The 27187-nt window shown below is 46.7% G+C and overlaps 1 protein-coding gene across 3 annotated transcripts in view; it reads left to right on the forward strand.

Moving 5' to 3' along the window:
- LOC137562555 (uncharacterized) overlaps nt 1-27187 on the forward strand; it is a 110756-nt gene that overhangs the window by 56856 nt on the left and 26713 nt on the right. For 2 of the 3 annotated variants that reach the window (XM_068274032.1, XM_068274014.1), the window contains exons 8-9: nt 4018-4066; nt 25045-25359. In XM_068274032.1, coding sequence (XP_068130133.1) covers nt 4018-4066; nt 25045-25359 — 364 coding nt within the window. The remainder of the gene's footprint in view (nt 1-4017; nt 4067-25044; nt 25360-27187) is intronic. The other variant, XM_068274022.1, reaches the window with a different exon arrangement.

The raw sequence follows: 27187 nt of genomic DNA on the forward strand, positions 1-27187 counted from the left end.
CTAACCTATACTGGCTAACCTATACTGGGTGCACCTGTGTCTGGCTAACCTATACTGGGGACACTTATGGCTGGCTAACCTATACTGGCTAACCTATACTGGGTGCACCTGTGTCTGGCTAACCTATACTGGGGACACTTATGGCTGGCTAACCTATACTGGCTAACCTATACTGGGTGCACCTGTGTCTGGCTAACCTATACTGGGGACACTTATGGGTGGCTAACCTATACTGGCTAACCTATACTGGGTGCACCTGTGTCTGGCTAACCTATACTGGGGACACTTATGGCTGGCTAACCTATACTGGCTAACCTATACTGGGTGCACCTGTGTCTGGCTAACCTATACTGGGGACACCTATGGCTGGCTAACCTATACTGGCTAACCTATACTGGGTGCACCTGTGTCTGGCTAACCTATACTGGGGACACTTATGGCTGGCTAACCTATACTGGGTGCACCTGTGTCTGGCTAACCTATACTGGGGACACTTATGGCTGGCTAACCTATACTGGCTAACCTATACTGGGTGCACCTGTGTCTGGCTAACCTATACTGGGGACACCTATGGCTGGCTAACCTATACTGGCTAACCTATACTGGGTGCACCTGTGTCTGGCTAACCTATACTGGGGACACTTATGGCTGGCTAACCTATACTGGCTAACCTATACTGGGTGCACCTATTAGTGATGAGCGTAATCACTTAATTACGATTATGCGAAATTTTGCACAATTTGTGAATTTTTCGATTATGGCTATAATAAAAAATTCATAATTTTCATGGAATTACATGAAATTTCACGTTTGTACGAAATGTAGTAATTCAGATTGTTTTTCGTTATTACCATTGTTTCCATAAAGGAAATGAATCGTAATTTCATGTTAATCAAATTATGCAACGATAATTATGCTTATGGAATTCTGATTAACAGTTTGTATAGCAATTACGAAATTACAAATTTGTGCCGTAGCGGCAAAAATCACGTCTATAATTACAGAAACACAAAATTACGCAAATTTTGCCTCAACACATATACTGTGGCACCTATGGCTTGCTAACCTATACTGGGGCAACGTTAGCTGGCTAACCTACTGTATACTGGGGCACCTATGCATGGCTAACCTATACTGGCTGACCTATACTGGGGCACCTATGTTTGGCTAAACTATACTGGGGGCACCTATGGCTGGCTAACCTATTGTTTGTGCAATTTTTACATCCTCGCCCTGGGAGCAGTTTAGCCTAGAATTTGCCCTGTTTGCGATAATTCAGCTTTAAAGGACTTACGAGGCGAATTTCATTAAAAAAAAGTTAATTACCTCATTGCAAAAGCAGACCTCAGGGCAGACGAGCAGCACCTTCCTTGTCATTATCAGGTGCTTTATGAGCCTAATCCATTCTTCATTACAGGTCCCGACCCTCCCCAGGGTCGCCTTATGAGAATTGCTGCTTTAAAAATTATCTCCTGCGCAGCTCTCATAGCCGGAGCTGCGCAGGATTACAGCCCCGCTCGTTTCCGCCCTCTCTCCGTGCGATGTATTATACGTCATGTGGGCGGCTCCACATGACCACCCACATGACTTCCTACACAGTGCCAGCCGCGCCCCCTCAGCAGAGAATACAAGCGCTGAGCGAGGACTTGCTAATTTTTAAAGCGGCAATTCTCATAAGGCGACCCTGGGGAGGGTCGGGACCTGTAATGAAGAATGGATTAGGCTCATAAAGCACCTGATAATGACAAGGAAGGTGCTGTTCGTCTGCCCTGAGGTCTGCTTTTGCAATGAGGTAATTAACTTTTTTTTATGAAATTCGCCTCGTAAGTCCTTTAACCTCCCTGGCGGTTTAATTATTTTGCCAGGGAGGCTGCGGGAGGGTTTTTTTTAAATTAAAAAAAAATATTTCATGCAGCCAACTGAAAGTTGGCTGCATGAAAGCCCACTAGAGGGCGCTCCGGAAGCGTACTTTCGATCGCCTCCGGCAATCGAAAGTAACAAGATAGGCCGCAATGAGCGGCCTATCTTGTTTCGCTTTCCTCGTCGCCATGGCGACGAGCGGAGTGACGTCATGGACGTCAGTCGACGTCCTGACGTCAGAGCCGCCCGATCCAGCCCCTAGCGCCGGCCGGAACTGTTTGTTCCGGCTGCGCTGGGCTCGGGCGGCTGGGGGGACCCTCTTTCGCCGCTGCACGCGGCGGATCGCCGCGGAGCGGCGGCGATCGGGCAGCACACGCGGCTGGCAAAGTGCCGGCTGCGTGTGCTGCTTTTTTCAGAACTCAAATCGGCCCAGCAGGGCCTGAGCGGCGACCTCCGGCGGCATACCCTGAGCTCAGCTCGGGATTACCGCCAAGGAGGTTAAATGAGCGACTGTAGTATCCCACAATGCATCACTACTGAATATGCAAATTATCTCTTTATGCCCTTGAAGCCAGGCTTACATTCAGAACCACTGGTGTATAGCGGGCTTATAGCTTAAAAAATTTACAGAGCCGCTGTACATCGCAGGAATATCCTGTGAAGAAGTCTCCGTTACAAAGCAGCCTGTAAATGGAGAGCGGGGGAATAATTACACGGTCGGTACTCTTTCAATTGCGGAGTGCTGAAAATGTATTTTAAACAGAGGATGAAGAATTATCTCCTGGGAGATAAATTTAGGAGAAAAGCTGAATTGAATCAGGCCTATAGACTTCAATGCATTTGTGCAAAATGTAAAAAAAAAAATCAAGATTATCCAATAAAGTACAAATAATGATCAGAATTGTAATTGCAATTGTAATCTCAGCAAGGCTTTTATTCTTTATAAAGATATTCCCTAAAAAGGATTTAAACAATGATGCTGGCCAGCTTCCCTGCTCACTACACAGTTTTTTGGCAGCTGGACAGAGCAACTGCCATTCACTAAGTGCTTTTGAAAATAAATAAATCCCTGAGTATCCCCTATGAAGAGATGGACTAGCCCAAAACCTGTCGCTTCTGTCAGATTTCTACTACCTACTGTAAGTGGCAGCAACATAGGAGAAAAGTCATTTATGGCTCATTTTACTCTGGAAAAAAATGTACTTCTTATTTCTCTATGTTTTCACATACTGTATATTCTGGCGTATAATACTACTCTTTAGCCCTTGAAAATCTTCTGAAAAGTCAGGGTTCGTCTTATACGGCGGGTGTCATTGATGCCGGGTGATACGCCCTATCCTGTTCCCGCCTCTCAGATCTCCCTGCTGAGGACTGTAGTGAAGCGGCGCAGGAGGTGCACATGTGTGAGATCTAAGAGGCAGAGAAGGAGGTAAATAGGATAAATGGGTGGGCCAGATGGGTGAAAGAGGCGTGTTTTATGGGCACAGCACAATCTATTCTTCCATACCACTCTGATGAACATAGAGACAGGGAGAGCTGACCAATGCACTTAAGGAGAAGGAGACTTGACTAATCCAACAAGTTAATCGCCTATATACTGTTACATACTGGGTATCACATACAGTACAGCACCAGTAACTGTTCATACACAGCACCAGTAAATTATTATTATTTTTTTTATTTGGTGTGCATTGGAAGAGGGGTAGTTTTATATGGCGAGTATATCACAAACTCTATATTTTAACTGGAACAGTTAGGGGGTCGTCTTATACGCCCAATACGGTATTTTAAATTTTACAATTTTTCGCCATAGTGCCCCTTTAATACTGATGATGTATTTAAAGACAAAGGTTTTAATGCACTCCCAGTGATGAACAGATCTGTATAAATTATGGCTAAAGATATGTTCCTGCTACTCTAAACTTACTTCTAAATGGATGTATTTATTTGTAAATGCTAATGCAGCGTAAATAAAAAGTAGTGATTCTAGAAAACGACCTGTGAATTATGACGTAAAAGTCGTGTAAGATTCAAGTAGTGTCATATTGCATGCAGCAAGTAGGTGGCGCTCCTATACATGTATACAAATATGAATGAGGTTGGACATGTGCTCTGCTCTCTATGAAAACACAGAAGTCATTTCTGCTTGCTCTCCAGAGAGGTAACATGTGTCTGAGAGTCCTAATCCTGCTCTATGTGCTGCATGGTAAGTAGTATACCTTACTCTTTTTATTTCTGTAATAAGAGTTACACTGTAATTCCAACAAAACCCTTATTTATAATTGATAGCTGCCAAATACTTTCTCAGATAGGCTGTAGATTTGATCATTTATACCCGGGAACATCAATCCTTGTAGACATCCTTGGTTTTAATAACTAATGGCACCTCTAATGAAGGCTACCGATGAATTGATGAATTGTCAGCCAAAGCGATAATCATTCTGGTATCTACCTGTGATATTCTACATCCAATCATCAACTAGGCTTGACCCATTTTGGTGATTGGGACATTAGTATTATTGGCTGGTGGGGAGAATGGTGGAAAGGTGGCTTTCCGTTGCACTGGGCAGTAGGAGGACATCAAGAGGGTCCAGCCAGAACTGTGACTGAAGCATGCTTCTCTTGATGTTCCTCAACCAGCAGCCTGGCCTGGGATTGTCCATCAGGAGTAACTCTGTTCTCAGTCCATCTGGCAAACAATTCGGGCAAAGATGTCTAAATAGTCAGCAAATAATGAAGCAACTCTGCATTTATTCTTCTATATAAGAGCAATGGGCTGATTTAAATTTGGTGGGTTTACGTTATGTTTCTGTTGTATTGAAGTCTGGTGGAAATGTACACTTCTGTCATACTGGCTTATATTTTTTAGCTACTGCTAAATAGTGGCTGGAAAGTGTACTGGTTAAGGGCTCTGCCTCTGACACAGGAGACCAGGGTTGGAATCTCTCGGCTCTTCCTGTTCAGTAAGCCAGCACCTATTAAGTAAGGAGACCTTGGGCAAGAATCCATAACACTGCAGGGTGGCCTGCTGAGGGGTTCCTAGTGGCTGCAGCTCTGCTGCTTTGAGTCTGCCAGGAGAAAAGCGCTACACAAATGTTCTATGTCTTGTCAAATAAACCCTCAAAACTCTCTGTTTGTAAGGGCTGTAGTTTGTATGGTGTGACAATGGCTGTACAAGTACTGTTAAGTCACCGCTAGTGTTCTCAATGAACTTAAAGGACAACTGAAGTGACGTGTGACATGATGAGATAGACATGGGTATGTACAGTGCCAAGCACACAAATAACTAGGCTGTGTTCCTTTTTTATCTTTCTCTGCCTGAAAGAGTTAAACATCAGGTATGTAAGTGACAGTTTCTATCTGGGTCGGGACCGGGTTGCACTAGTTCAGATTAGAGCATAACCCTCACTGATAAGTAATTACAGCCATAAAATAATTTCCTGTAAATTTCAGTAAATGACTTCTGAGAGCAGGAAAGGGATAAAAAGTGTCAATAATTCATAGATTTTAGCTCTGGCATACTTCAATAAAGGTGCCATTGAGCAGAGAAAATGAAACAGTAAAAACTTAAAAACTAGATTTAAATATAAAATACAACTGGGGGATATCTAAAAAAAAGTCATTTTTAGGAGGAGGAGGATACATACAATTGTTTTTCTCATCAGTTTATTTTTTACCTCGAATGTTCTTTAAGTGGACAAAAGTTATCACTGATGGTTTTTGCTTTGTTGATTTTTCTATTTTTTTCCTGCCCTTCCTTCATTTATTTTTCATATATATTTTCCCACCAGAATGTATAGCGCTAAAGCTTAAAGGAACCGTGTAGTGAAGTAAATTCCGATTGCCTTACTGTCTGGCTAATCATTAATTGTTTATCATTTCTGAGTCACACGACTGCGGCAAGCATGTAACCAGGGGGCCAGAGAGTCTGAGGATGTTATGCTGGAAATACACAGCTTGATTCTGAGCCAATTAGATGTCTCGATAGATCATTTCCGACACGTCCGATCTCCGGCCCGATCGTTTCCGTGCTCGATTCCGCATTGAGGACAATGCAAAAAGATCAGAAAAACGAGCGGAAGATAAGAGAATCGCCAGCGGAATCGAGCGGCGAAACGATCGAGCGGTGAAATCGAGTCGTGTATGCCCAGCATTAGAGTCAGAGGATCAACCCAGCGGACAGTAAAGCAGTACTTTCAGAAAATCAGAATGTAGTCAGCAGGGACAGCCTCCATAGTCCTTCCTCTGACGTGAGGTTTCATTAACCCCTTGGGAGGTTCCTGGCATATCAGCCGACACGGATACAGCAATATATAATGTATTTTTTTTTTTTTTTACATACTCATCCGGTGTATAATCGGGTACAGGTATACATGGAGCTAACAAGGGGTTAATAGGCTAGGTGGAGGATAGAACTTCATTGAGGAACAACAACAACAAAAAACTTTTTATTTTTTTATTGACACTTTAACATTTTTAAAAACTTTAATTTCCTAACTTTTTTGTAAAGTTTAGTTGATGAAGTATTGTTGCTATTGGCTATAGCAGCAGTGGGTGCGCACAGGGTGGCTTTTCATCTTGGATGCAGTTTCTAAGTCCAAGAACATTAATGAGTTGAAGTAACTATACCATGTACCGTGCACCATCTATCGGCAGAGTTTCTCTAGAATATTGTGTCAGGGCAAAGTGCCGTTACATGCATTAACGCTAGTGGATAAACACAGCTTTATCCTGGCCTCAAAAGCCACCACAAACCATCCAAAAGTCATTGTGTATGCCCTTAAGGCAGACCTGAACTCAGAACCTCCCATCTGCTCTAAAACATAAGCAACAGCATAATAACCTTTAAATGAAAACATTACTTTGTTACAGCTGTTACAAATCCTGCAATAAATCTACAGCAGGGGTGCCCACTCTTTTTCGGCTCGCGAGCTACTTTAAAATTCGCAGAGGCCAGGAGATCTACCGACGTTTTAAATGCACCCGCCCCCCCCCCCCTCCCCCTGAAAGTTAGTTAGGTATAGGTCCCCTCAGTACAGGTTAGCTAGGCATAGGTCCCTTCAGTACAGGTTAGCTAGGTATAGGTCCCTTCAGTACAGGTTAGCTAGGTATAGGCCCCCTTAGTACAGGTTAGCTAGGTATAGGTCCCCTCAGTACAGGTTAGCTAGGTATAGGCCCCCTTAGTACAGGTTAGCTAGGTATAGGTCCCCTCAGTACAGGTTAGCTAGGCATAGGTCCCCTCAGTACAGGTTAGCTAGGTATAGGTCCCCTCAGTACAGGTTGGCTAGGTATAGGCCCCCTCAGTACAGGTTAGCTAGGCATAGGTCCCCTCAGTACAGGTTAGCTAGGTATAGGCCCCCTTAGTACAGGTTAGCTAGGTATAGGTACCCTCAGTACAGGTTAGCTAGGTATAGGCCCCCTTAGTACAGGTTAGCTAGGTATAGGTCCCCTCAGTACAGGTTAGCTAGGCATAGGTCCCCTCAGTACAGGTTAGCTAGGCATAGGTCCCTTCAGTACAGGTTAGCTAGGCATAGGTCCCTTCAGTACAGGTTAGCTAGGTATAGGTTCCCTCAGTACAGGTTAGCTAGGCATAGGTCCCTTCAGTACAGGTTAGCTAGGTATAGGTCCCCTCAGTACAGGTTAGTTAGGTATAGGTCCCCTCAGTACAGGTTAGCTAGGCATAGGTCCCCTCAGTACAGGTTAGCTAGGTATAGGTCCCCTCAGTACAGTTTAGCTAGGCATAGGTCCCCTCAGTACAGGTTAGCTAGGTATAGGTCCCCTCAGTACAGGTTAGCTAGGTATAGGTCCCCTCAGTACGTTAGCTAGGTATAAGTCCCCTCAGTACAGGTTAGCTAGGTATACGTCCCCTCAGTACAGGTTAGCTAGGTATAGGTCCCCTCAGTACAGGTTAGCTAGGTATAGGCCCCCTTAGTACAGGTTAGCTAGGTATAGGTCCCCTCAGTACAGGTTAGCTAGGCATAGGTCCCCTTAGTACAGGTTAGCTAGGTATAGGTCCCCTCAGTACAGGTTGGCTAGGTATAGGTCCCCTCAGTACAGGTTAGCTAGGCATAGGTCCCCTCAGTACAGGTTAGCTAGGTATAGGCCCCCTTAGTACAGGTTAGCTAGGTATAGCCCCCCTCAGTACAGGTTAGCTAGGTATAGGCCCCCTTAGTACAGGTTAGCTAGGTATAGGTCCCCTCAGTACAGGTTAGCTAGGCATAGGTCCCCTCAGTACAGGTTAGCTAGGCATAGGTCCCTTCAGTACAGGTTAGCTAGGCATAGGTCCCTTCAGTACAGGTTAGCTAGGTATAGGTTCCCTCAGTACAGGTTAGCTAGGCATAGGTCCCTTCAGTACAGGTTAGCTAGGTATAGGTCCCCTCAGTACAGGTTAGTTAGGTATAGGTCCCCTCAGTACAGGTTAGCTAGGCATAGGTCCCCTCAGTACAGGTTAGCTAGGTATAGGTCCCCTCAGTACAGGTTAGCTAGGCATAGGTCCCCTCAGTACAGGTTAGCTAGGTATAGGTCCCCTCAGTACAGGTTAGCTAGGTATAGGTCCCCTCAGTACAGGTTAGCTAGGTATAGGTCCCCTCAGTACAGGTTAGCTAGGTATAGGTCCCCTCAGTACAGGTTAGCTAGGCATAGGTCCCTTCAGTACAGGTTAGTCAGGTATAGGTTCCCTCAGTACAGGTTAGCTAGGCATAGGTCCCTTCAGTACAGGTTAGCTAGGTATAGGTTCCCTCAGTACAGGTTAGCTAGGCATAGGTCCCCTCAGTACAGGTTAGCTAGGTATAGGTCCCCTCAGTACAGGTTAGCTAGGCATAGGTCCCTTCAGTACAGGTTAGCTAGGTATAGGTTCCCTCAGTACAGGTTAGTTAGGTATAGGTTCCCTCAGTACAGGTTAGCTAGGTATAGGTCCCCTCAGTACAGGTTAGTTAGGTATAGGTTCCCTCAGTACAGGTTAGCTAGGCATAGGTCCCCTCAGTACAGGTTAGCTAGGTATAGGTTCCCTCAGTACAGGTTAGTTAGGTATAGGTTCCCTCAGTACAGGTTAGCTAGGCATTTCCCTTCAGTACAGGTTAGCTAGGTATAGGTTCCCTCAGTACAGGTTAGCTAGGCATAGGTCCCCTCAGTACAGGTTAGCTAGGTATAGGTCCCCTCAGTACAGGTTAGCTAGGCATAGGTCCCTTCAGTACAGGTTAGCTAGGTATAGGTTCCCTCAGTACAAGTTAGTTAGGTATAGGTTCCCTCAGTACAGGTCAGTTAGGTATAGGTTCCCTCAGTACAGGTTAGCTAGGTATAGGTCCCCCTCAGTACAGGTTAGCTAGGTATAGGTCCCCCTCAGTACAGGTTAGCTAGGTATAGGTCCCTTCAGTACAGGTTAGCTAGGTATAGGCCCCCTTAGTACAGGTTAGCTAGGTATAGGTCCCCTCAGTACAGGTTAGCTAGGTATAGGCCCCCTTAGTACAGGTTAGCTAGGTATAGGTCCCCTCAGTACAGGTTAGCTAGGCATAGGTCCCCTCAGTACAGGTTAGCTAGGTATAGGTCCCTTCAGTACAGGTTAGCTAGGTATAGGCCCCCTTAGTACAGGTTAGCTAGGTATAGGTCGCCTCAGTACAGGTTAGCTAGGTATAGGCCCCCTCAGTACAGGTTAGCTAGGCATAGGTCCCCTCAGTACAGGTTAGCTAGGTATAGGCCCCCTTAGTACAGGTTAGCTAGGCATAGGTCCCTTCAGTACAGGTTAGCTAGGTATAGGTTCCCTCAGTACAGGTTAGCTAGGCATAGGTCCCCTCAGTACAGGTTAGCTAGGTATAGGTCCCCTCAGTACAGGTTAGCTAGGCATAGGTCCCTTCAGTACAGGTTAGCTAGGTATAGGTTCCCTCAGTACAGGTTAGTTAGGTATAGGTTCCCTCAGTACAGGTTAGCTAGGCATAGGTCCCCTCAGTACAGGTTAGCTAGGTATAGGTCCCCTCAGTACAGGTTAGCTAGGCATAGGTCCCCTCAGTACAGGTTAGCTAGGCATAGGTCCCTTCAGTACAGGTTAGCTAGGTATAGGTTCCCTCAGTACAGGTTAGTTAGGTATAGGTCCCCTCAGTACAGGTTAGCTAGGCATAGGTCCCCTCAGTACAGGTTAGCTAGGTATAGGTCCCCTCAGTACAGGTTAGCTAGGCATAGGTCCCCTCAGTACAGGTTAGCTAGGTATAGGTCCCCTCAGTACAGGTTAGCTAGGTATAGGTCCCCTCAGTACAGGTTAGCTAGGTATAGGTCCCCTCAGTACAGGTTAGCTAGGTATAGGTCCCCTCAGTACAGGTTAGCTAGGCATAGGTCCCTTCAGTACAGGTTAGTCAGGTATAGGTTCCCTCAGTACAGGTTAGCTAGGCATAGGTCCCTTCAGTACAGGTTAGCTAGGTATAGGTTCCCTCAGTACAGGTTAGCTAGGCATAGGTCCCCTCAGTACAGGTTAGCTAGGTATAGGTCCCCTCAGTACAGGTTAGCTAGGCATAGGTCCCTTCAGTACAGGTTAGCTAGGTATAGGTTCCCTCAGTACAGGTTAGTTAGGTATAGGTTCCCTCAGTACAGGTTAGCTAGGTATAGGTCCCCTCAGTACAGGTTAGTTAGGTATAGGTTCCCTCAGTACAGGTTAGCTAGGCATAGGTCCCCTCAGTACAGGTTAGCTAGGTATAGGTTCCCTCAGTACAGGTTAGTTAGGTATAGGTTCCCTCAGTACAGGTTAGCTAGGCATGTCCCTTCAGTACAGGTTAGCTAGGTATAGGTTCCCTCAGTACAGGTTAGCTAGGCATAGGTCCCCTCAGTACAGGTTAGCTAGGTATAGGTCCCCTCAGTACAGGTTAGCTAGGCATAGGTCCCTTCAGTACAGGTTAGCTAGGTATAGGTTCCCTCAGTACAGGTTAGTTAGGTATAGGTTCCCTCAGTACAGGTTAGCTAGGTATAGGTCCCCCTCAGTACAGGTTAGCTAGGTATAGGTTCCCTCAGTACAAGTTAGTTAGGTATAGGTTCCCTCAGTACAGGTCAGTTAGGTATAGGTTCCCTCAGTACAGGTTAGCTAGGTATAGGTCCCCCTCAGTACAGGTTAGCTAGGTATAGGTCCCCCTCAGTACAGGTTAGCTAGGTATAGGTCCCTTCAGTACAGGTTAGCTAGGTATAGGCCCCCTTAGTACAGGTTAGCTAGGTATAGGTCCCCTCAGTACAGGTTAGCTAGGTATAGGCCCCCTTAGTACAGGTTAGCTAGGTATAGGTCCCCTCAGTACAGGTTAGCTAGGCATAGGTCCCCTCAGTACAGGTTAGCTAGGTATAGGTCCCTTCAGTACAGGTTAGCTAGGTATAGGCCCCCTTAGTACAGGTTAGCTAGGTATAGGTCGCCTCAGTACAGGTTAGCTAGGTATAGGCCCCCTCAGTACAGGTTAGCTAGGCATAGGTCCCCTCAGTACAGGTTAGCTAGGTATAGGCCCCCTTAGTACAGGTTAGCTAGGCATAGGTCCCTTCAGTACAGGTTAGCTAGGTATAGGTTCCCTCAGTACAGGTTAGCTAGGCATAGGTCCCCTCAGTACAGGTTAGCTAGGTATAGGTCCCCTCAGTACAGGTTAGCTAGGCATAGGTCCCTTCAGTACAGGTTAGCTAGGTATAGGTTCCCTCAGTACAGGTTAGTTAGGTATAGGTTCCCTCAGTACAGGTTAGCTAGGCATAGGTCCCCTCAGTACAGGTTAGCTAGGTATAGGTCCCCTCAGTACAGGTTAGCTAGGCATAGGTCCCCTCAGTACAGGTTAGCTAGGCATAGGTCCCTTCAGTACAGGTTAGCTAGGTATAGGTTCCCTCAGTACAGGTTAGTTAGGTATAGGTCCCCTCAGTACAGGTTAGCTAGGCATAGGTCCCCTCAGTACAGGTTAGCTAGGTATAGGTCCCCTCAGTACAGGTTAGCTAGGCATAGGTCCCCTCAGTACAGGTTAGCTAGGTATAGGTCCCCTCAGTACAGGTTAGCTAGGTATAGGTCCCCTCAGTACAGGTTAGCTAGGTATAGGTCCCCTCAGTACAGGTTAGCTAGGTATAGGTCCCCTCAGTACAGGTTAGCTAGGCATAGGTCCCTTCAGTACAGGTTAGTCAGGTATAGGTTCCCTCAGTACAGGTTAGCTAGGCATAGGTCCCTTCAGTACAGGTTAGCTAGGTATAGGTTCCCTCAGTACAGGTTAGCTAGGCATAGGTCCCCTCAGTACAGGTTAGCTAGGTATAGGTCCCCTCAGTACAGGTTAGCTAGGCATAGGTCCCTTCAGTACAGGTTAGCTAGGTATAGGTTCCCTCAGTACAGGTTAGTTAGGTATAGGTTCCCTCAGTACAGGTTAGCTAGGTATAGGTCCCCTCAGTACAGGTTAGTTAGGTATAGGTTCCCTCAGTACAGGTTAGCTAGGCATAGGTCCCCTCAGTACAGGTTAGCTAGGTATAGGTTCCCTCAGTACAGGTTAGTTAGGTATAGGTTCCCTCAGTACAGGTTAGCTAGGCATGTCCCTTCAGTACAGGTTAGCTAGGTATAGGTTCCCTCAGTACAGGTTAGCTAGGCATAGGTCCCCTCAGTACAGGTTAGCTAGGTATAGGTCCCCTCAGTACAGGTTAGCTAGGCATAGGTCCCTTCAGTACAGGTTAGCTAGGTATAGGTTCCCTCAGTACAGGTTAGTTAGGTATAGGTTCCCTCAGTACAGGTCAGTTAGGTATAGGTTCCCTCAGTACAGGTTAGCTAGGTATAGGTCCCCCTCAGTACAGGTTAGCTAGGTATAGGTCCCCCTCAGTACAGGTTAGCTAGGTATAGGTCCCTTCAGTACAGGTTAGCTAGGTATAGGCCCCCTTAGTACAGGTTAGCTAGGTATAGGTCCCCTCAGTACAGGTTAGCTAGGTATAGGCCCCCTTAGTACAGGTTAGCTAGGTATAGGTCCCCTCAGTACAGGTTAGCTAGGCATAGGTCCCCTCAGTACAGGTTAGCTAGGTATAGGTCCCTTCAGTACAGGTTAGCTAGGTATAGGCCCCCTTAGTACAGGTTAGCTAGGTATAGGTCGCCTCAGTACAGGTTAGCTAGGTATAGGCCCCCTCAGTACAGGTTAGCTAGGCATAGGTCCCTTCAGTACAGGTTAGTCAGGTATAGGTTCCCTCAGTACAGGTTAGCTAGGCATAGGTCCCTTCAGTACAGGTTAGCTAGGTATAGGTTCCCTCAGTACAGGTTAGCTAGGCATAGGTCCCCTCAGTACAGGTTAGCTAGGTATAGGTCCCCTCAGTACAGGTTAGCTAGGCATAGGTCCCTTCAGTACAGGTTAGCTAGGTATAGGTTCCCTCAGTACAGGTTAGTTAGGTATAGGTTCCCTCAGTACAGGTTAGCTAGGTATAGGTCCCCTCAGTACAGGTTAGTTAGGTATAGGTTCCATCAGTACAGGTTAGCTAGGCATAGGTCCCCTCAGTACAGGTTAGCTAGGTATAGGTTCCCTCAGTACAGGTTAGTTAGGTATAGGTTCCCTCAGTACAGGTTAGCTAGGTATAGGTCCCCCTCAGTACAGGTTAGCTAGGTATAGGTCCCCCTCAGTACAGGTTAGCTAAGTATAGGTCCCCCTCAGTACAGGTTAGCTAGGTATAGGTCCCCTCAGTACAGGTTAGCTAGGTATAGGTCCCCTCAGTACAGGTTAGCTAGGTATAGGCCCCCTTAGTACAGGTTAGCTAGGTATAGGTCCCCTCAGTACAGGTTAGCTAGGTATAGGCCCCCTTAGTACAGGTTAGCTAGGTATAGGTTCCCTCAGTACAGGTTAGCTAGGCATAGGTCCCTTCAGTACAGGTTAGCTAGGTATAGGTCCCCTCAGTACAGGTTAGCTAGGTATAGGTCCCCTCAGTACAGGTTAGCTAGGCATAGGTCCCTTCAGTACAGGTTAGCTAGGTATAGGTCCCCTCAGTACAGGTTAGCTAGGCATAGGTCCCCTCAGTACAGGTTAGCTAGGCATAGGTCCCCTCAGTACAGGTTAGCTAGGTATAGGTCCCCTCAGTACAGGTTAGCTAGGTATAGGTTCCCTCAGTACAGGTTAGCTAGGTATAGGTCCCCTCAGTACAGGTTAGCTAAGTATAGGCCCCCTTAGTACAGGTTAGCTAGGTATAGGTTCCCTCAGTACAGGTTAGCTAGGCATAGGTCCCTTCAGTACAGGTTAGCTAGGTATAGGTCCCCTCAGTACAGGTTAGCTAGGTATAGTTCCCCTCAGTACAGGTTAGCTAGGCATAGGTCCCTTCAGTACAGGTTAGCTAGGTATAGGTCCCCTCAGTACAGGTTAGCTAGGCATAGGTCCCCTCAGTACAGGTTAGCTAGGCATAGGTCCCTTCAGTACAGGTTAGCTAGGTATAGGTCCCCTCAGTACAGGTTAGCTAGGTATAGGTTCCCTCAGTACAGGTTAGCTAGGTATAGGTCCCCTCAGTACAGGTTAGCTAGGCATAGGTCCCCTCAGTACAGGTTAGCTAGGTATAGGTCCCCTCAGTACAGGTTATCTAGGCATAGGTCCCTTCAGTACAGGTTAGCTAGGTATAGGTCCCCTCAGTACAGGTTAGCTAGGCATAGGTCCCCTCAGTACAGGTTAGCTAGGCATAGGTCCCCTCAGTACAGGTTAGCTAGGTATAGGTCCCCTCAGTACAGGTTAGCTAGGCATAGGTCCCTTCAGTACAGGTTAGCTAGGTATAGGTCCCCTCAGTACAGGTCAGCTAGGCATAGGTCCCTTCAGTACAGGTTAGCTAGGTATAGGTCCCCTCAGTACAGGTCAGCTAGGCATAGGTCCCTTCAGTACAGGTTAGCTAGGTATAGGTCCCTTCAGTACAGTTTAGCTAGGTATAGGTCCCCTCAGTACAGGTTAGCTAGGCATAGGTCCCTTCAGTACAGGTTAGCTTGGTATAGGTCCCTTCAGTACAGGTTAGCTAGGTATAGGTCCCCTCAGTACAGGTTAACTAAGTATAGGTCCCCTCAGTACAGGTTGGCTAGGCATAGGTTCCCTCAGTACAGGTTAGCTAGGTATAGGTCCCCCTCAGTACAGGTTAGCTAGGTATAGGTCCCCTCAGTACAGGTTAGCTAGGTATAGGTCCCCTCAGTACAGGTTAGCTAGGTATAGGTCCCCTCAGTACAGGTTGGCTAGGTATAGGTCCCCTCAGTACAGGTTGGCTAGGTATAGGTCCCCTCAGTACAGGTTAGCTAGGTATAGGTCCCCTCAGTATAGGTTAACTAAGTATAGGTCCCCTCAGTACAGGTTGGCTAGGTATAGGGCTGGCACATGTAATCACTTACCTCCCTTCAACTGTGGAGTCTGCGGCTTGTCATCTCCCCATACAGGCCATGTGCAGCAGCGATGCGGGCAGCCATGACACCTCCTGCGCGCAGCCTACTTTACATCACCAGGCGGCTGAGGGAGTGCTTCGGCGGGCAGCGGGAGAGGAGGCGGAAGTGTTGCCTCCAGCGCCGCCCCCAGCCATGACACTGCCGCCCTTGGCCTCTCAGCCGCGCCTCTCTCCACTCCTGATTGGACACACATCAGCGGCCAGCAGCAGAATCTGATAGGACGCGGCCAAGCGGCCGCGTTCTACAGCTGCTGGCCACAAAAGTCAATGGGATGCGGCCAGGAGGCCGCGACCTACCAATCAGGCGGTCGCGATCTACCGGTAGATCGCGATCGACCTATTGGGCAGCCCTGATCTACAGTGTGTCTACTTCCTGTTTTCATGGAAGCAGACATATTGTTAACATCCTGTGTTTACAAATTAGCTGCTCTGCTGTGGTAGAGGAGATTCCTGAGCTGACACAGCTTAAAGATCAAATTACAGTGGTGATTAGTCACAGATGAGGGGGAATTAGACAGGATAAACTCTCTAAATACACACAGGGTGCATTTCTCTACGTATTCCTTCCTTCCTGTACAAAAGTTTATGTCCACTGTAAGTGGCTCAGGGCTTCGAGCTTCCCTCTCTAGAGCTAAATAGTGTCCATTGTCAGTCATGCGATTCACCCACCTGTATGAAACAGATACTCCCATGAACAAGTGAAAGGAACCATTTAATTGCTAATCCTGGAAATATTTCAGTAATGTAGAAATTTCCCTCAGTTTGCCAAAGTCAAAGTTCCTACAATCCATTGTTCCCCAGGGTGCTGTCAGGCAGGGCTTGTCACATGACTCCATGCTGTGCGATGGTCACATGACTCCATGCTGTGCGATGGTCACATGACTCCATGCTGTGCGATCTCCCCTCTGTGACCCCCTTTAGCAAGCAGCCTGAGTTCCCAGGGTCCATGTAATCACAGTAAAGTTTGTGTGTGATCAGCGTGTTTTGCACCTGTATTGAGGAAAATATGGAGGCTGCTACGGTTCACTATTTGTCTGGCTGTTGTGCTGATCCTCTGGCTTTAAATGATAACTGAGTATATAAAGTTCAGTTATCCTTTGCATCGCAGTCTGGATTCTCATAAGAATCTGCATTGTACTCTCTAGGCCTTGTTAAAGAGACACAGAGTGTACAGGTAGGCGTGGCTAGTCACATAGTGCCCCTAGGCCAGGGGACCCCATACGTTTTGGGCGAAGGGCCGGGTCAACATACTTCAGACTGCTGGGGGGCCGGAGTATACATAAAATGATGTAGAAGACTTTGTGGGCCAGACAGTGAAGCATACCCAGGTGACAACCTGCAGTCCAATTGGACAGCAGTGTCACATGATGTGGAATTTGATTGGAAACCAGCAAAATTGCTGCTTTCTGGCTTCCATGTGGATGGGTGGTGTCAGCACTGCTATTCTATATGTGGACCACCAATATTTAAAGATGTAGCTGACCACATCTATAAGTAATACATTTTGTGTGTGGGGGGGGGGGGGGCGGTAAAAAAGCCCCAGGGGGCCACATTTGGCCCGCGGGCCTTAGTTTGAGGACCACTGCCCTAGGCAGTGCATCACACCACTGTGTTTTCTGTGCTTAAACTGAGACTCTACTTACAATCTATCCTCTAAAGCAGGGGTCTCAAACTCAATACGATACAATATTTTGTGGCCCTCGCCGGCAAAAGCTTCCTTATAGTTCGCTTCAGTGCTCCCAAGTAATCCGCTGCATCCCCGCCGCTAAACGAGGGCTGCAGAGCCCCCAAATCGCCCGGGGGGCAATCCGCCGGCATTTCCTGGAAAGGGGGCAGAGCTTTCAGCTTCAGCTCTGCCCCTCCTGACGTCACTCGCCGCACGGATCGCCACCTCTCCCTGCCCCTCTCTGTGAAGGAAGAGTGAGAGAGGCGGGCAGAGGCGGCGATGCGCCGTGATTGTGAAATTCCTTATGCGGCCCAGCCTCATCCTGACTTTGCCTCCTGCGGCCCCCCAGGTAAATTGAGTTTGAGACCCCTGCTCTAAAGGCAGACTGGTCCCACTGAGATTAGCATAAATAGGAACCCCTAGTTTAGGGGCTAACATTGATAGTGTTGGTCAAACATGGCATGGTGCAGTTTGCGGGGTGAATGGCAAACATGCACCTGTCTGTTGGTGAACAGGTGAATCCCAGTATGAATGCATGCCGGCATACATACAGTACGTACGCAGTGAGCACTTGGCATGAACGTTAGTAGGCATACGCACATAACTGCTCATGTGCGCTACAGCTCAGTTCTGATTGGCCATCTCAGTCCAGCTGACCCCAATTTAAAGGTCATGATGGGCATTATGGGTCTCTCTGCTGTCACATGTGACCAGAGCCAAGCCACTGACCGTTTGATTTTTTTTTTTTTTTTGCTGTATACAACTGTTCTTTAGGGTGCTTTTAATACTAGATGCCATTTGCTGCATTTTGCCATTCGTTTCTGGTAGCATGCAAATCGCTAAATTCAAGAAAATCACAGGAGGCCTTTTACAGGATCCCTGTGGTCCGATTTTGCCCCATCGCTAACGCCCTGCATGCTGCATTTCTCCCGGGTTTCTCCATCTGTTCCTAGCAGCCAGAGAAAACCTTAAAACATAATTCCAAATAAAAAACCCATTGCCAAATCACATGATAAAATTGCATTGGGTTTGTGGTTGAGATTTGCAGTAGAAAGCGCTCCTAAGGTCAAAAAACACCTAAGAGAAGCCTCTAGAGCAGACATGGGCAAACTTGGCCCTCCAGCTGTTAAGGAACTACAAGTCCCACAATGCATTGCAGGAGTCTGACAGCCTCAGTCATGACTCATAAAGGCAAATGCATTGTGGGACTTGTAGTTCTGTAACAGCTGGAGGGCCGAGTTTGCCCATGCCTGCTCTAGATCCTGCAGAGATGCCCCAGGTTCTCCTCCAGACCACGACGGGTGTCCGGAACCCTCCTGAGGATCAAGACCATGCTGCACCTCATACGGCCGCGCTCATGCAGGAGGAGGAGTGCAGTCTTGATTAGAAGTCCAACAAACTCTTGGCGGATTTCTGTTGGGGGTCCACGCATGGCAACAGTGGTGGCCTGGAGGACGTGGGAAGTGTCTGCAGGGTCCAGAGGCCTCTCTCTTGTTGGGTAAGTATCTACTTTTTAACCTCAGGTTCCTCATAGAGCCAGAACAAGTATGCAGATGAGGTGCTATGATTCCATTGGCTGCAGGCTTGTCCCGGTGTGTGACTGCAAAGTAATGAAGCTGAGATGTGACATGATGGCCCATCCAGGAACATTCTTATGAAGGAATCAGCCATGGCAGCCTCCATACTTCTCCCAGTTCAGGTTTTCTATCCAGGTCAAAGCAACAACAACAAAAAAGTAAAAGTCCAGCAAGCAGTAATCCATGCGTAGTAGCTAATAAGCCTTACATCCAGTCCTTGTCGTGGAGTGTTTATATGGTCCGTGTATTCCAAAGGGCAGCAGTAACCAACAACACTGAAGTCAGGGGCGCTGCAGAAATATGAACTGAGTTCCTCAAACAGTTCCTGCAATGAAGATATACAGCGGACGTGGCGAAACACTCCCTACATAACAAACAGAAGGACATACAATATAAGGCAGTGCAAAGGAGGAACAGGCTACACCGGCTATGCAGGACTCAGATTCCCCCCCCCCTCCCCCACACACACGCACAGAGACACACACACACACAACCACATACACACACACACACACACAGACAGGCACAGAGACACAGACACACACATGCACAGAGACACAAATGCAGACACACACATGCATATAGACACATACACACACACACACAGAAACAGACACACACACGCACAGAGACACACACACACAACCACATACTGTACACACACACAGACACGCACAGAGACACAAACACACACATGCACAGAGACACATACACACACAGAAACACACTCACACATACACACACTGACATATACAAAGACACACACGCACAGAGACACACACACACACAGAGACACATACACACACACTTATACACTTCACTTCAGATCCTATTTTCGATCGAGATAATGCTCAGATCAGCAAAAAATGCTGGGGACTGTTCTACTTCCTGCACTTTAGCACCCCTTCCCCCCTCCTGTTCCGTGGGCAATGTGTCTCCTCGCTCACTACACACAGCCTGCAGTGAGTGAATGAGCAGAGCAGCAGGGGGAGTAGAGAGAAAGATTGCTGTGCTGCAGCTGGGCTATTAGCAGGGAGAGGTGGCAGGATGTGTTTAGTGCTAGTTGCCTGTCATTAGTAACTATGTGCACTGGCTGCTGTGATACCAGAGTGCCCTGGACTATTGTTTATTTATCCCGATCGGAGTAATTAATCAATAATGCAGGGCAGTCTGCTGTTGCAGAAGCCAGTGATACAGGTGCTGACAGCCGAGTTCTGTAGTGAGCAGAGAAGCAAGCTCCAGGCAATTTAGATTAGCTTGATTGCAGGTAATCATCTATTTTCCTAGATCCCCCTCCCACCCTATTATCTACCCCCATGACCCTTTCCTCTTTTCAGATTTTAGTGGCTTCTTTTAACAGCATGTTCCTGACAAACAGCACTGGTGATATCTGTAGTCCTGATGAGAGTCCTTCCTGCCATTTCTCCTCTCCCACCAGGCTCTCTTGTCTTGTGCCTCTACCTCTTTATCCCCTCCTTCTCCTCCTATGAACCCCTTCCTTTTGTATGTCCCCCTTTTCTGACTGTCCTCAGTGGAGCTCACACTCTAATCCTACCATAGTCATAGTCTATTGTCCTACCATATTATTGTGTATTTAAATAGCACTGACATCTTCTGCAGCACTGTATAGAGCACAGAGTTTCATAACGATTAGCTCCGTCCACTTCCATGACGACTCCTTTTCCCCCCAAAATCCCCCACAATTTGCATTGACAAGCTCGGCGCTCCGTCAATAGAGTTGGGCCAAACCTCCGATTTTAGGTTCGCGAACCGGGTTCGCGAACTTCCGCGGAAGGTTCGGTTCGCGTTAAAGTTCGCGAACCGCAATAGACTTCAATGGGGATGCGAACTTTGAAAAAAAATAAAAAATATGCTGGCCACAAAAGTGATGGAAAAGATGTTTCAAGGGGTCTAACACCTGGAGGGGGGCATGGCGGAGTGGGATACACGCCAAAAGTCCCCGGGAAAAATCTGGATTTGACGCAAAGCAGCGTTTTAAGGGCAGAAATCACATTGAATGCTAAATGACAGGCCTAAAGTGCTTTAAAACATCTTGCATGTGTATACATCAATCAGGTAGTGTAATTAAGGTACTGCTTCACACTGACACACCAAACTCACCGTGTAACGCACCGCAAACAGCTGTTTGTGTAGTGACGGCAGTGGCGGGTTCACTGAACAGGAATACAGTGGCGGGTTCACAGAACAGGTATACAGTGGCGGGTTCACTGAACACAACAGGTATGAAGTGGCGGGTTCACAGAACAGGTATGCAGTGGCGGGTTCACTGAACAGGAATACAGTGGCGGGTTCACTGAACAGGTATGCAGTGGTGGGTTCACTGAACAGGTATGCAGTGGTGGGTTCACTGAACAGGTATGCAGTGGTGGGTTCACAGAACAGGTATGCAGTGGTGGGTTCACAGAACAGGTATGCAGTGGTGGGTTCACAGAACAGGTATGCAGTGGTGGGTTCACAGAACAGGTATGCAGTGGCAGGTTCACATAACAGGTATGCAGTGGTGGGTTCACTGAACAGGTATGCAGTGGCGGGTTCACTGAACAGGTATGCAGTGGCGGGTTCACAGAACAGGTATGCAGTGGTGGGTTCACAGAACAGGTATGCAGTGGTGGGTTCACAGTACAGGTATGCAGTGGTGGGTTCACAGTACAGGTATGCAGTGGTGGGTTCACAGAACAGGTATGCAGTGGTGGGTTCACAGAACAGAACAGGTATGCAGCCAGGAACAAGCTAAGCCTAACTAATCTTTCCCTATGAGAGACAGTCTGCAGCAGCTCGCCCTACTCTCACTAACGCAGGCAGTGCAGGCACACGAGTGACCGTAATGGCCGCCGCTGCCTGCCTTTTATAAGGGGGGGAGTGGCTCCAGGGGCTAGTGTAGCCTAATTGGCTACACTGGGCCTGCTGACTGTGATGTAGAGGGTCAAAGTTGACCCTCATGGTGCATTATGGGGCGAACCGAACTTCCGCAAAAGTTCGCCTGCGGGACGCGAACGCGAACCACTGAAGTTCGCATGGAACCGTTCGCAGGCGAACCGTTCGGCCCAACTCTATCCGTCAACCCTCCCATCACATTTTATTTTTTTATTTTTTTGGGGGGGAGGGGGGGGGGTGTCTGGAAGTAATCAGCATCGGGTGTCAAATTCTTTAGGTACACCACTGCATCAAGGGCGAAGTCTAGAGTGCCAGGACATTTGTGCCTATAGGCTCCTGTTATGATGTAAATCTGGGCCTGATTTGGGTTACAAGTCCTCTTTAAGGAATGTGCAAATGTGTGTCATAGGCAATTGAAGCGGTCTTGACAACACACAATACAATGTGATTATACTTTCTTTATACAATCTTTATCGTAGTATTTTCGGGTAGGGCATTACACCATAGACATGAGATGAGAATGTCATACGACAAACAGCCTAGTGAGACACTGGAAGAATAGCGCAGGTCAGCACTTTGCATTCCGCTGACCATGGATCTGCTGCAAAGCGTTATGTGCGACAACACAGGAAACGGTGTTCAGAAACAAACAAACCCAGCTAAGGAGAAATGTACAATGACTGCCACAAGCAAGTCACTCCTATATTCCTTGCTGAGCATGAGTCATAATGTTATTCCCCCAGAATCCACCGGTCTTCATTCATACACAGGAATATAGAAGTGTCAGCACAAACTAAATGAAAGAAAAACAGCCAAGGCTTAACCATTTACCACCATCCTAACGTATTAAAACGTCATGCTTACCTCTATTATCGGCAACATGACGTTTTAATACGTCGCGCATTCCCGCCGCTGCTACCGCCGTGTGCGCGCCGCTACCGCCGCTGTTTCCGTCGGGATCCCGTGCTGAGTGATTGGGGAAGAGGACCGAACGGTCCTCTACCCAATCGCAGTGCCTGGAGTGAATGGACGTGACCGTGAACAGCGGCTACATCCACTCACATAAACAGGAAATGTAACAATTAAATAAAGTGTGTAAAAAAAAAAAAAAAAAAAGTGAACACTTCCTATAACGAGTGTTCACTAGCGCCATCTTGTGGCCAAAGAGTATATTACATCTATACAATACATACATTTTCAAGTACATACACTTCATTAATAAAATTACACTTCCAACCCTCTCCCCCCCCCCCCCCCCCCCCCAAAAAAAAAACACTTGTAAAAAAAAAATCAGCTTAAAAAAAAAAATAGTTACCTTAGGGACTCAGCTTTTTTAATCTATATTTTATGGGGGAAAATGAATTTTAATTTATTACATAGGGGCTTGTAGTTATGGCCAGAACAAAAAAAACAGATCAGAAAAATAACACTTATATTTCAAAATAATATACTGTCGCCATACATTGTGATAGGGACATAATTTAAACGGTTTAATAATCGGGAAAACTGGGCAAATAAAACGTGTTTGTTTTATCCACAGGAGAATGTTTAATTTTAAAACTATAATGGCTTAAAACTGAGAAATAATATTTTTTTTTCCTTTTTTTTTCTGTTTTTCTCATTAAAACTCATTTAGAATAAAAAAATTCTTAGCAAAATGTACTATCCACAGAAAGCCTAATTGGTGGCGAAAAAAACGAGGTATAGATCATTTTCTTGTGATAAGTAGTAATAAAGTTATTAGGGAATAAAAGGGAGGAGCACTGACAGGTGAAAATTGCTCTGGTCCGTTAGGATAAAAACCCTTGGGGGTGAACTGGTTAAAGTACATCCAAGGTCAGAGGGATATGGAAGCTGCCATATTTATTTCCTGTTAAACAATACCAGTTGCCTGGCAGCGCTGCTGATCTAATTGGCTGCAGTAGTGTCTGAATTACACCAGAAACAAGCATGCAGCTAATCTTGTCAGATCTGACAATAATGTCAGAAACACCTGATCTGCTGCATGCTTGTTCAGGGTCTATGGCTAATAGTATTAGAGGCTGAGGATCAGCAGGACAGCCAGGCAACTAGAATTGCTTAAAAGGAAATAAATATTGCAGCCTCCATATCCCTCTGGTTACAGTTGTCCTATAAGCCTGATACACACTTTCAATCATGATTGGCCAATCACGGACCAATTTTACCACCTCCATGTAGCACGCACAATCTGTTCATGGTATTCAGTATCTGTTGGCTTTCATACTACATGGAAGTAGTAAAATTGGCCAATTAAAATTGAATGTAAATACCAGGCTTTAACTTCAGGCATAAAGCTGTAGAAAGTTGTGGCAGTATACAGACTTTTGTCACTTTTCAGGAGAGATCTGTTAAAAAAGCAGATAAACCACTACCATACAAAGCTACTCACCCATCAATTTCTTACTGCCCATTCTGCTGATTCAGCTCCCACACAAAGTAATGATGACCGACTTTATTTTTCATGACTGTCCTGCTATGAGAAATGTTGCCACAGCCTCACACACGTTTCATAGCCTCTAATTAGTTTTCAGGAGAGCTGTCGCTGCAAATCTGACAGCACAGATACGGCACTGGTTTACTAAATGTATTAAATGTTAAATAAAAAGTGAATACAGGTAAGTTCTGAGGGGGACATTTATCAAGAGTGTCTGAGACAAAATATTAGTAGGTTTTTAGAAATCCGAGCGGAACTGTCTCAGGCATCTTAAGAAATTACTAGATAGTGCAGTTTCCTTCTTAAACTGTTGTGAAATAGGAGGAGCTAGGAAGGTTTCTCAGACAGTGCAGTGTGTGAGGAAAATTGCTGTTGCTGAGGTAACCAATACATCTGCTGTATTGATACCGGCAGGCCCTGAGTGAGGAATTCAGCATGGGGAGGAGCCCTTCACAAATCATGCCTAGCCTGCACTGCTGTGCAATCTGTAGAACTGCAATTAAGCATTACTTCTTAATCTGCGACAGCATAGGAATGGATTTGCACCTTTCTGAAATGTATTACTGTTCTAGAAATTCACGCTAAACTTCTGGTAATATGTAGGATTTACGAATTTTCTTAATATTATGCAGAACAGTTCCTCTGCTGGCTAGAACTGTTTTAGAAGAAAAAGCTGTCGGTAATGTTTTGATACATCTGGCCCTAAGTAGCACTGGTAATCATGTTCACATGTTTGTCCCACTATGCCACATGTCACTTTAGATATGCTTTAAAGTGTACCTGAAAGCAAAAAAAGAAAGTCAAATTGAATTCTTAGCTCAAAATAGGTAAGTGTCTGGATGGTTCAGAGGCTTTACTCCTCCTCCTTCACCTTAGGGATCCAGAGCTGGGACCCGCAAGACTTTGTTGAATATGTTCCCATGGCTGCGCTCCCGTCCATGTACAAGTGTTGGCGCATTGCGCAGTCGCACGCTCTGTTTGCACATGTGCAGTAGCACAGACCTGCTTGTGCATGGCTTTTTCCTTCACATGCGTGGGGCTCCATGCCACTGCGCAGGCATGAGCTGTACTTGCTCGCATACCTGGATGGGAGCGCTGCCGCAAAGAAGAAGAGGGTCCTGGCAAGGTGGGGTGTCTGAGGATTACTTCTTTCCTTCACAGGTTTGCTGTAAGTTTCTATAAGTTGTATTTTATGAAGATAGAAGGATGTGTTGATGTGAGATACTTCTGTTGTTTTCCAGGAGTTTCCGGGGCAGGAATACAGCAGATCCCCGGCCAGTACGGGTCAGATCTTCATCTTTCAGTGCCGCAGCTATCTAACATCGGTAGTGATGAGGGGTTTTATGTCTATGGGGCTCCCGGTGCGGGTGTAGATGGACGCATTGGAAATTATCATGGAGGTTTCAAGGGCTTTGGCGTTTACGCAAATCGCATTCAGTTTACCAAAGAAACCGGGACCATCGTGCTAAAGAATTTTTCAGCAATGGACGGTCTGATTTTCAAAGTGGCCGTATGGAAAACTAAAGAAGAGCTAGAGTTCCATGTTATGATTGCTGGTGAGTTCCAGCATGTTGTGTTTGTGTCTGCTGATGTTGTGCTTTTCTTTTCTTTCTTCAGTTTTTACCCATCAGAGAGTCACACGCACATCACAATGGATTCAGTGTGAACTCGGCCATAAAGAGAACCTGAGATGGCGAGGGAGAGAAAAATTATACACACCTGGGGCTTCCTCCAGCCCCCTCCAGGCTTATCGCTCCTTAGCTGTCCTCCTCCGACTCCTGGATCTTCTGCAATATGCCCCGGAAGGTCGTCCAGGCCATACTGCGCATGTGTGGCTGCGCGTAGTCCCCCATTGAGCTCCTGTAGCGGGAACACTCTGCGCCTGCGCTGACTGGTAGACTTTTGGGGTCTGATTACAGAAGGAGGACGGTGAGGGAGGGATAAGCCTGGAGGGGGCAGGAGGAAGCCCCAGGTGTGTATAATTTTTCTCTCCCTCGCCATCTCAGGTTCTCTTTATGGCCGAGTATGTATACGTTTTCCCCCATTCCCGTCTCAGGTACATTTTAAGGTGGTCATACACGACTCAGCCAGAACATTTGACTTTCCTGTTCCTTCGATAAAAACAATTGTCCTCAAAAATTGAATGCAAATCAAATTTCCTGATTTTTATTTTTAGGTTTTTAGTCCAGGTAAGACACTTCTGAGGTTGTCTCTGGTTCAGCAATGAGCTTGACACAAGGGTCTTGATTCACAAAGCGGTGCAAACTGTTAACACGCTGGTGAAAAGCCCCTTATCACGCCTAGGGCTTGATTCACAAAGTGGTGCTAACCCAGTTAGAGACTTTAGGGGCCTGATTCACAAAGCGGTGCTAACAGTTAGCACCCTGGTGAAAAGCCCTTTATCATGCCTAAACTCAGTTTAGGCATGATAAGTTTAGGTGTGATAAGTTTAGGCATGATAAGTTTAGGTGTGATAAGTTTAGGTGTGATAAGTTTAGGCATGATAAGTTTAGGTGTGATAAGTTTAGGCATGATAAGTTTAAGCACCAACTGGGTTAGCACCGCAGTGCACAGCTGATCAAAAGTTTTGCGCTAGCAAAGTCTGGTGCACTTCGCATAGAGTTTAATGGCGCTGCTTTGCGTGCGGGACTTTGCGCGCGATCTAAACTTATTTAAACTTAGCATGCCTAAACTTATCATGCCTAAACTTATTACACCTAAACTTATCACGCCTAAACTGGCTTTTCACCAGTGTGGTGCAATGGTTATCACGCCTAAAGTCTCTAACTGGGTTAGCACCGCTTTGTAAATCGAGCCCATGGTGCTTAAACTTATCATGCCTAAACTCATCACACCTAAACTTATCATGCCTAAACTGAGTTTAGGCGTGATAAAGGGCTTTTCACCAGGGTGCTAACTGTTAGCACCGCTTTGTGAATCAGGCCCTAACTTTGCGCGCGTAAAGTTTTACGCACGCTAAGTCCCATAGGCTTTAATGGGCGCTTCGCGCGGAGCGCCCTGTGCTCTGTGCGGGACGCGCGTGAAGTTTTATGCGCATAAAGTTTTGCACGCGTAAAGTTTTATGGGCGAAAAGCTTGTTTAGACGTGCTAAGGGGGTTTTCACAGGCGTGCTAACAGTTAGCACCGCTTTGTGAATCAAGCCCAAAGTCTCTAACTGGGTTAGCACCGCTTTGTGAATCAAGCCCGATAAGTTTAGGCATGATAAGTTTAGGCGTGATAAGTTTAGGCGTGATAAGTTTAGGCGTGATAAGGTTAGGGGCCTGATTCACAAAGCGGTGCTAACAGTTAGCACGCTGGTGAAAAGCCCCTTATCACGCCTAAACTCAGTTTAGGCGTGATAAGTTTAGGCGTGATAAGTTTAGG

Source organism: Hyperolius riggenbachi, chromosome 1 (genome assembly GCF_040937935.1).
Source record: "Hyperolius riggenbachi isolate aHypRig1 chromosome 1, aHypRig1.pri, whole genome shotgun sequence".
Classification (NCBI taxonomy): Eukaryota; Metazoa; Chordata; class Amphibia; order Anura; family Hyperoliidae; genus Hyperolius; species Hyperolius riggenbachi.